The 13,020-nt window shown below is 47.2% G+C and overlaps 1 protein-coding gene across 2 annotated transcripts in view; it reads left to right on the top strand.

Annotated features, from left to right (window-relative positions):
• The window catches only part of mdn1 (midasin AAA ATPase 1), a 47,280-nt gene that overhangs the window by 17,765 nt on the left and 16,495 nt on the right, over nt 1-13,020 (top strand). For both annotated transcript variants that reach the window (XM_018743690.2, XM_018743689.2), the window contains exons 39-63: nt 75-182; nt 1,759-1,947; nt 2,064-2,153; nt 4,146-4,409; nt 4,609-4,873; nt 4,994-5,153; nt 5,337-5,453; nt 5,554-5,762; nt 5,885-6,033; nt 6,175-6,374; nt 6,580-6,803; nt 6,995-7,108; nt 7,239-7,368; nt 7,469-7,575; nt 7,982-8,115; nt 8,205-8,365; nt 8,558-8,678; nt 8,785-8,998; nt 9,457-9,703; nt 9,905-10,028; nt 10,146-10,307; nt 10,558-10,772; nt 11,172-11,559; nt 12,026-12,138; nt 12,259-12,928. In XM_018743690.2, coding sequence (XP_018599206.2) covers nt 75-182; nt 1,759-1,947; nt 2,064-2,153; nt 4,146-4,409; nt 4,609-4,873; nt 4,994-5,153; nt 5,337-5,453; nt 5,554-5,762; nt 5,885-6,033; nt 6,175-6,374; nt 6,580-6,803; nt 6,995-7,108; nt 7,239-7,368; nt 7,469-7,575; nt 7,982-8,115; nt 8,205-8,365; nt 8,558-8,678; nt 8,785-8,998; nt 9,457-9,703; nt 9,905-10,028; nt 10,146-10,307; nt 10,558-10,772; nt 11,172-11,559; nt 12,026-12,138; nt 12,259-12,928 — 4,875 coding nt within the window. The remainder of the gene's footprint in view (nt 1-74; nt 183-1,758; nt 1,948-2,063; nt 2,154-4,145; nt 4,410-4,608; nt 4,874-4,993; nt 5,154-5,336; nt 5,454-5,553; nt 5,763-5,884; nt 6,034-6,174; nt 6,375-6,579; nt 6,804-6,994; nt 7,109-7,238; nt 7,369-7,468; nt 7,576-7,981; nt 8,116-8,204; nt 8,366-8,557; nt 8,679-8,784; nt 8,999-9,456; nt 9,704-9,904; nt 10,029-10,145; nt 10,308-10,557; nt 10,773-11,171; nt 11,560-12,025; nt 12,139-12,258; nt 12,929-13,020) is intronic.

The raw sequence follows: 13,020 nt of genomic DNA, 5'->3' as shown, positions 1-13,020 counted from the left end.
TCACGGTCATATTTGAGTTGTGGTCGCATTTGTTCACTTGCATTGGTTTGAGTACTCTGCGCTTGTGTGTGCAGGTGTACGTAGACCAGCTCTCCAGCGAAGACATGGAGTTCATCGGCAGCTCCATCTTTCCGTCCATAGACGACCACATCATCTCTAAAATGGTGCAATTCAACAACCAGGTATGTAGAGCTCTCCGTCAGCCAGTTCAAAAGTGCATTGGGAGAACCTAGCCTTGTAGTGGTGGGTAGTAATTTCACACCCAATCAGCGATGCTGTGTTAAGCAAGGACATGTTTGTCAGCATCTCCAGTGGATGATGCGTCCTGACATACTGAGAGCAGCCCATTGGAGGAAGCAAATAAGGTCATATATGCATCTAGGGAAATTTCCAGACACTTCTTTTGCATTATACAATAATAGTCTTTGGATTCCTGGCATGCATTACTGAATTGTGAGCCTAGGGGGCCGCAGTGGTGCGGTGGGCTTGGCTGGATCCTGCTCTTTGGTGGGTCTGGGGTTCGAGTTCTACTTGGGGTGTCTTACAACGGACTAGCGTCCCATCCCGGGTGTGTCTCCTCCCCTTCCAGCCTTGCGCCCTGTGTTGCCAGGTTAGGCTCCGGTTTGCCACGACCCCACTCGGGACAAAAGGTCTCAGACTGTGTGTGTGTGTGTGTGTGTGTGTGTGTGTGTGTGTGTGTGTGTGTGAGAATTCTGAACCTGTTTTCATCATGATCTGTCTGAAGGTGAAATTAGTTGCACTCTGTTTCCTCATCCTAGCAACACAATGGGCATCACAAGTCTAATTCATTTTGTTTGTATGTCTGAAGTCACCTACACCCTCTAAGTCAAAATCAATAAAAGTAAAATATAGATGTTCCCTGGTTTATTTAATAGTTAGCTTCTTACAAATGCAGGGTAATACTTTTTATCAGAACATTTTAATTATCTTTTTCTTACATTAATTGAAAACTAATTCAAAAAGATTTAAAATAAAAATAGCTTCTCTCCAAACCCAAACTCTTTACTGATTCATGTCATAAGCATGTGTAGCATTCATCATCTTGTTACTGACCACTGGAGCTCAGGAACGTTCTGTGAAAAAGAGCTGAATTGAGCCTGTCTCCCACTGCTGTTCTGTTTAGGTGGCCTTTACTGCCATCTGTCCCCTGGGTTCATAAACACAAGTTGCTTTCATTCCACCGAAGAATAAGTTTTAGAAAGTAGACAAGTGAAGAAAATCTAATCAAAAACAAACAAACTGGGAAAAGGTCCTTTTCTTTGAAAATTCATAACTCAACCTTCTCTGGTTGTACAGACATGTGTCGCTTAACGACGAGGATACGTCCTGAGAAATGCGTCGTCGGGTGATTTTGTTGTTGTGCGAACATCATGGAGTGTATTTCTACAAACCCAGATGGTATAGCCTCGATGCAGTCAAGAGACGTGGTAAACACGACATTTATGACACTGCTGCCAGCTTAACACAGCATACTGTTTTACAGTAAACTTTTTTTTATAAGTAGAAAGAGTACACTAAAATAACCTTTTATACTACTAGCAGCGCAATAGGTTTGTTTACATCAGACCCGCCACGAACACGTTAACACGCTGTGCTACGAAGTTATCACAGCTACAACATTGCTAATCAATAAGCATTTTTCAGCTCCATTATAATCTCATGGGACCACCGTCATATATGCGGTCAGTCATTAAGCAAAATGTTGTTAAGCAGCGCATGACTATTTCCCATTTCCAGCTTGTTCAAGAAGTAGCTATTGAGCGGCGGTGGGGCCAGAAAGGAGGCCCCTGGGAGTTCAATCTGCGTGACATGTTCCGCTGGTGTCAGCTGATGCAAGCTGACCAGTCCCCAGGCTTCTACAACCCTGGCCAGCATGTGGGTCTTGTGTATGCTGATCGAATGCGGACAGAGGGCGACAAGGCACAGGTAGTGGTCTTGTGTCGCTCTTACATTTCAGCGTGTCTTCAAAAGTGAAGTTATATATTGTTTTTCTTTGCTCTTGATCTGCATAAATTTCCTATCCATTTTCATTTTTTTTCCAGGTGCTCTCTGTGTTCAGAAAGGTTTTTGGTGAAGACTTTGAACCTTATACTGGCTCTCGGCAGTTCCACATCACACCTCTTAATCTTCAGGTCGGTCAGGAGTGCATCACCTTTCTCTTTTATTCATTTTGCTTTTTTCTAAAGCAATGGACAATTCTTTAATAGACAACTTTAGATGGACAAGCAATTAGTAAAGCATAAGTTGTTTCTCTGATTCCATAATTTTGCTGGTTCACATTATTAGAGCAGCTGCCTGTATAAGTGACATTGAAACACAAACATAGTCATGTCAGATGGTGGTAAATACACTGCCTGGCCAAAAAAATGTCACCACCTGGATTTAACTAAGCAAATAGGTAAGAGCCTACCAGTGAATAATTGAATATTATTGAATAATATGTTTCAGATGGCAACAAGTTATTTAACCCTAACTGCTGTAGTGAGTAGCTTCTCATTTCTTAAACAGCCATGTCGGAAGACATATCCTGTGGTCATGGAAAAGATGTTACTCTGTTTCAGAAGGGTCAAAGTATTGGCCTGTATCAAGCAAAGAAAACAACTAAGGAGATTGCTGAAACTACTAAAATTGGGTTAAGAACTGTCCAACGCATTATTAAAACCTGGAAGGATAGTGGTGAACCTTCATCTTCGAGGAAGAAATGTGGTCAGAAAAAAATCTTGAATGATCGTGATCGGAGATCACTTAAATGTTTGGTGAAATCAAATCATAAAAGAACAACAGTAGAACTAACGGCTATGTTTAATAGTGAAAGTAAGAGCATTTGCACGTGCACAATGCGAAGAGAACTCAAGGGATTGGGACTAAACAGTTGGGTAGCCTTAAGAAAACTACTTATCAGTGAGGCTAATCGGAAAAAAAGGCTTCAATTTGCTAGGGAGCATAAAGATTTAACTCTGGAGCAATGGAAAAAGGTCATGTGGTCTGATGAGTCCAGATTTACCCTGTTCCAGAGTGATTGGCGCATCAGAGTAAGAAGAGAGACGGATGAAGTGATGCACCCATCATGCCTAGTGCCTACCGTACAAGCCCTTGGGGGCAGTGTTATGATCTGGGGTTGCTTTAGTTGGTCAGGTCTAGGCTCAGCACTGTTATGTGCCCAAAAAATGAGGTCAGCTGACTACCTGAATATACTGAATGACCAGGTTTTTCCATCAATGGATTTTTCCTTCCCTTATGGCACGGGCATATTCCAAGATGACAATGCCAGGATTCATCAGGCTCAAATTCTGAAAGAGTGGTCAGGGAGCATGAGACATCATTTTCACACGTGGATTGGCCACCACAGAGTCCAGACCTAAATCCCATTGAGAATCTTTGGGATGTGCTGGAGAAGACTTTACGCATCGGTCTGACTCTCCCATCATCAATACAAGATCTTGACGAGAAATTAATGCAACTCTGGATGGAAATAAATGTTGTGACATTGCATAAGCTTATGGAAACGATGCCATGGCGAATGCGTGCTGTAATCAAAGCAAAAGGCAGTCCAACAAAATATTAGTGTGTGTGACCTTTTTTTTTTTTTTGGTCAGGCCGTGTAGTTTTGTAGCTTTCATATAACTGGGAGAGAATTGACCCAAAAGAGACATTTTCGGAATAGATTCAGCAGTTCTGAGGGAGAGGAAAGTTGTTGTTATCACTGTAGCTTGAATCAGGAGCCATATAGTGTGTGTGATATGAGATGCAAGTGATTCTACAAATGAAGAATGACTATGGGTTAGGATGCGTCAAAGGATAAATGATGCATCAAGGTTTGCAAATTAGTCTGACTGGTTTCCTAGAACTTCTGTGTTACCACAATTTTCAGTTACAAACTGGTGAATAGAGGGAACACCAGGGGAGGTTAGTTCCCATTAGTTTCCAACTAATTACTTTAATTAAGCAGTTAATAGGTGAGGCAGGATAAAATCAGTATTCTCTGCCACTCTCCATGACTGGAGATCACAACGCTGTGGCTAATTGGAGTACTGCGTTTGGTTTATTGTCATCACTACTGGAAGCCACAGAAAATCTACTACTGAATGTGGTTCTAGAACTTTCTCCATCCTTGATTTTCTCAGGTTGGATACTCAGTCCTGTCCCGCAGTGGCGGGCCCCTTGTTTCTCTGGACCCCCCACTCTTCATGATGCACCAGGCTCTCAGGCCCCTGGAGTCCCTGATGAAGTGTGTGGAGATGGGCTGGATGGCAATACTGGTGGGCCCCACAGCCAGTGGGAAGACCAGCCTGGTTCGTTTGCTGGCCTTGCTGTCTGGGCACCGCCTCAGAGTGATGGCCATGAACAGCTCCATGGATACCACTGAGCTGCTTGGAGGTTTTGAACAGGTCAGATCATCTAAGTCATTGAGATCTTCCTTCTCTTACTATGTTGAGAGGTTCATGTTCATGCACTCTTATGTTGCTTCTTCTCTGTCTTGGAGCCACTCTACCTGTTTTCATTTTCAAAAACCCTTTCTTTCAGAGTAAGTTATTGGTACCTGATGTTGTACACAGTTCAGTAATTTATGCTGCTTCTTCCTCCCAGGTGGATATCATGCAACCGTGGCAGCGGGTTCTGGAGAGCGTGGACTATGTGGTGGCCATGGTGACGCGGCGTGGCCTCATGACTTTGGATGGGGCGGTTCAGGACACAGAGTTCCTGCTGAGGAATTGGAGCGTGTTCCGCAGGTGGTTGAAAGAGGAAAAGTTGGTGGGCCCAGATGGAGGAGTCACCTTTGAGGCAGTCAACAAACTGGAGGTCATCATTTCGCTCCTGCAGAAACTTAACACCAAGCTCAGAGTTTTTGCAGGTACAGTCTAAAGACGTAGTATGAGTCTTTAAGGCGATGAGTGTATCAAAAGGCAAGAACCTGTTATGCATTTTGTATATGCTCAAGTCCATTAGTGATGTGCTCTGTGGTTTCTCGCAGACATGTCCAAGCTACTGCTGGAGTTCACACTCCTCAGGGAAAGGCTTGCCCAGGTGCAGGACGGCCGGAGCCAGGGTGGATTCGAATGGCTGGACGGGATGCTAGTCCAGGCCCTACAGGCTGGTGACTGGCTGCTCATGGACAATGTCAACTTCTGCAGGTGTTTGTCTGTGTGTGGGGAACACTTGGAAATGGATTTTGCAATTTTTTTGCCATTTAATTTGAAATGCAGAATTAGAAGTTTAGTTTTTGTTACTTGTTTAAGCATGCCCTGTACACCACCTGGTTTTGCATTGTCCGTGTTCGTGTGTGATCTTGTGTTCTGCTTTGTTCCTTTGTGAAGTCCCTCTGTGTTAGACCGTCTGAATGCTCTCTTAGAGCCTGGAGGGACCCTGACCATCAGTGAGCGAGGGGTCATTGATGGCACAACCCCCAGCATCACTCCACATCCCAACTTCAGGTTTGCCCTGTGGCCTCTCTAGACTGTAACCCAACTTTTCTCTTAGTGCAAATGTGCTTTTCCCCAATCTGTTCTCTTCTCCCTTGACTCCCCCGTCCAGGCTGTTTCTGAGCATGGATCCTTCTCGTGGAGAGATCTCCAGAGCCATGCGGAACAGGGGAGTGGAGATCTACATCTCTGGGGAGCAAGAGGGCACATGCTGGGACTCACTGGACCTAAAGACGGTGCTGCATGCAGCTGGTGTGACCGGAGACTGTGTGTGCGATCTGCTGATTGCCATTCACACGGACGTCAAGGATACCATCTGGGGTGAGCAGAGGAGGAGTGAGATCTCTCACACAGGAGACCACAATACAAGAAGATTTGGGGGGGGGGAGGGGGGAATCTGCCTTTAACTGGTCTCTTTAAAATGAGGTCTTTACTCTGCACAGATTCCCCAGCCTCTTCAGTCCTGTCTGTGCTCCATGTTGCCACCCTGCTGTCCAGTCAGCTGCAGAGAGGTGTGGAACTTTCCAGCGCTGTCCACCACGCCTGTGCCGAAGTCTACTCTCTGTGCCAGCGCACAGTTGCTAGTCAGAAGGTGCTGTATCAGCAGTGCCAATGGCACACTGCTTGTGAGCATATTGATTGTAGTACCATTGTCTGTAGTTGTGAAAAAATTATATATTGTTAGAATCTCTGAGCTACATCTTCAAACTTCATCTGAAATCTTTTCCTTCAGCAAGCCCTTGAGATCATCGACAAGCATCTCTCCACACTAAATGCAGAAGACTGGGGGAGTGGCCTGCTGTGTGCGGGGGTCTGGCCACATTCCCTCCCCTCTGCTCTGCTCTCTGCAGAAGATTCCTGCTTCTCCACTGTCCTGAGGGATGGACAGGTGCTGTCATTTTGCCTCAACACCCTCAGCCTACAAGGCAAAAGGTAAGTCTGAAGCTCCAAGGCTTTCCATCAGTTGAATAAACCAAGGAAAAGAAGGAGGATGGAGCTCTGAAACGGTCTTAGGACAGGCTTCTACTGCTTGTGCCTTTATTTTGGGTATTGATCAAGAAAGCACTGTCACTGACAATGTGTTGAGCAGTGTTGTTGACCAGCCTCTTTGTGTGTGGGTACCTGTTTGTTTATGCAGGAGTCAGCCGCTGATCCTGAGTGACCTCCAGATGGTCCTGCAAGGCGGACCTTCACTGGAAGGTCAGCTGTTTGCCGGCATCAGGGAGGTGGAAGGAGCGAGCTCCATGCTCTGCCTGCTGCCCACAGCGGTACGGCTGGTGACAGAGAAGGCATCCCACAGTGACTGGGTCCTCAGAACCAGCTGGCTCTCCCACCTGGCCAGGACCTATGAACAGGTTCTGGGTGGGTTCCACTCACAGCGCAAAAAGGCTATGTTACAAGCCTATACTTTCTACGAATCTCCTTTGTGGACTAACCCTTTGATACATGGTGCCAGCCTGTCCCTACAGAGAGCTGCTTGGTGGTGTTGTTGAAAAAGCACTAGGCACTCCTGAACTTATGCTGTTCTTTTTATTTTATTTTTTTTTTTTTAGAGGAGGCTCTTGTCCATCTGGAAGCTGGAACTCGAGCCTTAAAGGCAGTGTTCTGTAGCAAGCTGGCAGTCAAGGGCAAGAACCTTACGGAACTCCTGCAGCCCCACAGCACAGGTAGCCCCACCCTCACATGTAACATCACAACCTTTGGAACAGGTTACTGAAGCTGCTGGGGCTTCTGTCTTCAGCGCTGAAAACATGCCCTGGGTTCTTAGCTGATCTTGGCCATATGTCCCTCTGACAGATGATTACAGGATCCTGGTGGATATGCGCTGGAACAAACAGTACCTGGACATTTTAGCCAACACTTGTAATTTTGAGGACGAAGAGCGATACATGGAGTTCATGGATGCATTGAATGCCGTAGCCAACCGGTACGTACCAAGATGAGGTCCTCTAGTTGAGAGTGAGTGGGGATGCATTCAGAGAAGAATCCAGCCTTGAATAAATACATTTACAATCCTCATATTGCAGGATAATACTGCTGATGGACAGAGAGGAACAAGCTGCTGTTGGTTCTGCTGCTATGAAGACTTCCCCTCACAACAGTGCCCTGCGACTGGCTACGGCTTTTTCCAAAGGTACACAACACCACACTGCTTTTATTGCATTTCTTATTTTCAGACTTAATTGGATGTTACACGTGTCCAGTATGAGAGTTAGTAACCATTTTCACCATGCTAACTGGTTGTGGTGTCGATAAGATGGGGAATTCTATTGCAGGAATTTTCCTGCCGGGGGGACATCTGGTAGTATCGTGTTTAGAACTGCTGCCTTTGGGACCGAAAGGTTGCAGGTTTGATTCCCACTTTGAGCTGTAGTACCCTTGAGAAAGGTACTTACCCTAAATTGCTCCAGGAAAAATTACCCAGCTGTATAAATGGGTAAATAAGTGTAAATACCTTAACATTGTAAGTCGCTTTGGAGAAAAACATCAGCTAAATAGACAAATATAGAATTCATTTACATTTATTTTTCTTGTGAAAGGGACTGTGGACTTTGGTCGCCTGCCCCACCCAGTCGTGGCCCACCTGCGTCCCTTCTTTGAGCTGTGGGACTCCTTTGTGCTGCAGGCCGTGGAGACAGGACAACCCTATGTCTCGGACCACCTCATGTTCGAGGTTAGCAAGGAAGCATCTGATTTAAAGACCAGATTTCTCCCCCAAGGTTTGACTAAGCCAGGACTGAGAGCCTCCATCTGTGACCCCAGGTGCTGCAGCTGCTGCGATGGCGTGACCGGTTCTGGAACATATGCAGCTCACTGGCTGCTGATGCCAGAGGTGTGTCTCTCCTCTCCCTGCATTGGCATTGGGTCCAGAAGCACCTCATCTACAGGATACCCCAGCTGCTGCTGGGAGACAGCAGCCACGAGTGAGTATTGCATCACCTGAGCATTGTTCCTGTTTCTCACGTCAACTGTTTGACTGACTGAGCTGAAGATCTAGTGTTTGTTAAATAAACAAATGTAATACCATGTTTTCACCCTTAAGTTCATGTAGGTTACATAGTCCTATGAACTCAGTCCTTGGGGAGAATTTGAATTTGTTTCTTCACTGGTGACAGCTGTCAACAGGAGCTGGAGGCAGTATCTACCAGCATCCAGAACTGTCTGTCCAGCTCAGGTTTCATAGCTCCTGCTTTGAAGAGGATCCAGAAGATGCTGGGAAAGCCACTACCGTACAAGGTGACGAAAAGATCCTCTTCTACATGAATCCTGCATTTCTATCACTGTTGTTTAAGCTGGTGTTTGTGGAAGTCTAGCGGGCATCTCTCCTCTCTGCCTGTGGCAGCTGGAGACTGTGGCTGAATGCATGAGTCAGCTGAACGCTCTGAACAAAGTGCTGGATGTGGGCAGCCTACGGATGGATCGCACTGAAGCCCTAATGAGACGGGAAATCCTTCGGCTTGAAGTTGCAGCCTTCGGGGTAGACACCAAGAAAGGACTGCTAGAAGCCTGGAGCCTGGTCCTACAGGCCAATCATCAACTGGAGCCACACATTTCTGGTAAGTAATGAATCTAGAGGAGAATCCAACATAAATGTGAATAATGGTTCATGAGAAAAGTCACGTCCAAATCACTTGGGGTCATCCAGCTCCTCCAGCCGGTAGCACAGAGTTTAGAGCCAGTGCTTTGCAATAGGACCAAGGCTTGAATTGTACCTACAGGTTCATAATCTGAATTGCTACAGAATTAATTACCTTTCTGTATAAATGCATATATTATTGCAAATTGCTTAGTAAAGAAAATTATTGTTGTAAGTCCCTTTGGAGAAAAGCGTCAGCTAAATAATTCAAATTTACTGTAATGTATCAGTTTGGAACCTGAATGATCAGCCGAGTGAGGTGTACTTTTTTGGAATGGGAAAGATAGATGGAGTGGCTGGGGGTCTCCAAGGACACGTTTACGGATCACTGCTATTTAGTCAATTTCTCCCTGTGATGGTCTTCCGTTGTTGTTCCAGGTGTTTTCGAGAGGCTGGGGTCCTGTGTAGAGCAGCAGCGCAGTCACCTGTCCTCGTCTGGCCTACTGGTAGCCCCTCCTGCCGGGCCAAGTGAGGACGGTGAGCCTGGGGCCAGTGCCATGCTCAGCCGGAGGGCCCAGCAAAGGCTTTCTCGCAGGGTACAGCTGTGGCCCTTGATGGAGGAGCTGGCCCTGCTGAACCAGCTGAAGCTAACTGTTGACCTACTACAGCTTCCACTCCAGCAAGGGTATGAAGGACTGGGGGTCTGTGGTGAGACCAGTGCCCAAGTGGAAGATAGAGATAGATTTGTTTTGCAGTCAGGACTGAAATAATTTTAGCCTTAGCATATCAGAACATGTTTAACTTCATCTAGTTAAATTAATTCTTGGTGTTCCTAACCAGTCATCTTGAAAAGGTTCAAGTGGTTCAACCTTCTTGTTTGTCACAGATCAACAGATATAGAGGCCGACTTAAGACAGCGCATCTCTCAGCACCTTCAGTTCTGCCTGCAGTCCACCCCAGTGAATGTGAAACAGCTTGTGCCACTTTGGCTCCTTCAGAGCAGCAAAAGGGTCAGTAGTTCAACTCCTGGACCTTCTGTGCTGGTTTACCATGTATACTGTGTTGTCATGGACCCTGGAAGCAGGTTTCTCAGAGATGTATAATTTTGTCACAATGAACCCTCTCAGCCTGCAGAAGAGCTGCAGTTTATTAGCTGTGAGATGCTGTCCGAGGTCCTGGGTGCTTGTTGGAGCTGTAGTGTGACCTCTGACCCCGAGCGCTGGCTGAAGTGGAGTCCTCAGTGTCCAGAGGAGAAGGCCTCACAATCGCTACTGAGTCCTGCAGACAGGGTGTGTGCCTGTTTGTTTCTGTGGTTGTTTTCTTTTTATCAAGGCCATGAAAGGAATGTGGTGGTTAAGGAAATGGGCTTGTGAACCAGAGGTGACCTGGCCCAGTCACAGGATGATGATGATCTGCTTTTGGAAAATTTAGCAGTGTTATATGTAAGCCTCAGATCTGAGTTAAAGCAAATGGATTAATTGTATAACCTGTGTTGGAGTGTGAGGTGTTCACTGCAGTGTGTGTGTGCATCCACCTCAGGGCCCTGCAATGTTGACTGGTGCGGTACGGTCCCGCTGCGTGCAGGGAATCCTGAGTAGCAGGGAGGTAGGGGCCAGCTGGGACCCCACAGGCAGCGGGCTGCTGGCCTCTTCTAATGTGACCCTGGGTGAGTGGCAAGAGAGAACAGGTCAGCTACAGGACCTCAGTGCTGCACTCTGGGACAACATGGCCCTGTCCACCCTGGCTGACCTCCGGTGAGCCCATCGCCCGCAGTCAGAACCATTATGATGTGTCTGCAGTCACACTGCAAGCTTGGCATAATATAGGCAAAGTATCACAGTGTAAATGAAATAAGGCTTTCAAGAAAAAATAAATGACCTAAACTTGTGATATGAGAAACTTTCATTAAAAATTCAAGTGTTTTAGTAAAAATTTCATATTTCAAACACATTGGTTTCTAGCATTATGAAGCAAGGATACTTAGGGTAGGATAAATAGGATCATATCCCCATGTATTTTTTATTTTAAATAGTGTTTTCTTCATTTGGTCTGTTTAATATTTTGTTTGCCTCCAAAGCAAAAACATTTAGCAGTGGAATGGTAATAACTTTTTTCTTTTTCTTAAATGAGAGATTTACATCCCTGTCTTATAGGACCACTGACTATCGGCTGCAGGGCCTTGTGCTGCGCATGTTGCTCCAGTCCCTGACTGAGCTGCTGCCCCTGAGCCTCCAGGAGGTCTACACACAGAACTGCGAGAGCCTTACTGAGGGGGTGGAGCCTGTGGTGGCTGCGCAACAAGTGCTCGCTGTGCTCGGCAAAGGTTTGCCCGCCAGTGCGCTGCCCAAAGGTTTTATCACCACGGCGACTATCTGCCTGGAGCAGTACGTCCAGAACTGGGGTGAGGAGCCGGCACAGCTGGTTTGTTCCGGCGTGTTCTGGGTCAACATGGGCCTGCTACAAATCCAAGTGTGGACACCTCATACCATCTTTGACCCAGCAGTGAAACGGGCCTACAAACTCAACTATGCCAAAGAAGAGGTGGGTGTTGTCCAACTGCAGGAAGTGCTCCCTTGAGTATTCACACACATGTTTTGGTGTGGATGTGTTTTTATGTTAAGTGATCAGTGTTTGAATTGGTCCCCATTACACTTCGCAAGTCACCAGTAGGTGGCATAATGGTTAGGGTTGTTGCCTTACAGTCTGGAGACTCGGGTTGGAATCTCACTTGTCCTGTAGTACTTTTGTGCAAGCTGCTTCTTGGAATTGAAGTTAGAATTGCTTTCCTGTATGACTGGGTAAATCATTTTAAGTAGCTTAGTGAGGAAACCCCAAACTCAAGTTGCCTTGGGCAAAGGTGTCAGCTAAATAATAGTTAGTGGTAATAAAAGAAACCTTGATTTCATTTTAAATATGAGAACATCCTCCTCTTTCTGCCTCACTGACACCTCTGGGATGAACTGTAATCGCTAGCTCTGTCTCTGCCGTACACCTTTCGGGGTTTCAGCTGGCCTTGCTGGAGGAGGAATGGAGGGGTCGCAGCCTGTCCTCTCAGCTACTCACGGGCGCGGAGCTGGAGGAGAGCAGTGCCACCGACTGCTTCCAGCATCCTCGCATCAGGTGTGTGTCGCCCTGCTCACACTTCAGGCATCAAACTCCTGGCCTTCCTGAGAGCCAGTGCTGCCAAGATGGTTGAGGTGAGCTTCATGAACAGTGGTTGACTGGTTGCCATGGTTACAGGTACTTGTGGATCAGGATGCAGCAGGTGAAAGAGCAGATCGACGAGTTGTCCAGGAAGCAGGCGTGCCGCCCCAAAGAGGCCCAGTACAGCCAGCTCTACCAAGAGCTACAGCACTACCTGGGAAGCATAGGGCAGCCTGCTGCCATCCAGGGCCTGCTCTCCCAGCTGCTGGAGGCACTCCCAGTGGCCAGGCCCCAAGCAAAGCCAAGGATTCGCGCTCTACTGAAGGAGGAGGAGGTGTGGCAGGCCTCACAGTGGCGTTTCCTGGGCCGCCTGCTGGAGGAGTACCCTCTGTACCCAGATGTAGTGGGACCCCTGCGGGCCGCATTTCTGCAGATGCAGCATGGCATGCGGTTGGTGGCATCACAGCTGTCCTCCTCTCTGGCCTCTCCGCCAGGCTTGCAGGGACTAGTCTCCTGCCTGCTGGCCTTCCCCCTAGCCTCGTCTGGCCCGCCCTCTTACCTGGCTCGTGCTGACTACCTCTGCTCCCGGGCCTGCCTGGACGTCCTGCAGGATCTGAAGAAGCATCTTCCGGAGTCAGAACCAGGACAGGTGCTTCCAGAGCCTTCCACCATGCTGATGAATGCACTCCTATATGTGCAGTACCATGTCCTCTCCACAAGAAGTCTAGGTCAGGATGCCCTCAGCCTCTTCAGACATATCTGTCAGGTAAGTGCACTGGGTTTGGTGTCATCCTGATCATTCCCCTTCCATGCTGCCTGGAGGTGTTTGTGCTTTAATACAGTGGACATTGACATCTG

Source organism: Scleropages formosus, chromosome 1 (genome assembly GCF_900964775.1).
Source record: "Scleropages formosus chromosome 1, fSclFor1.1, whole genome shotgun sequence".
NCBI lineage: Eukaryota > Metazoa > Chordata > Actinopteri > Osteoglossiformes > Osteoglossidae > Scleropages > Scleropages formosus.
This window is presented reverse-complemented; position numbering and strand designations above follow the sequence as displayed.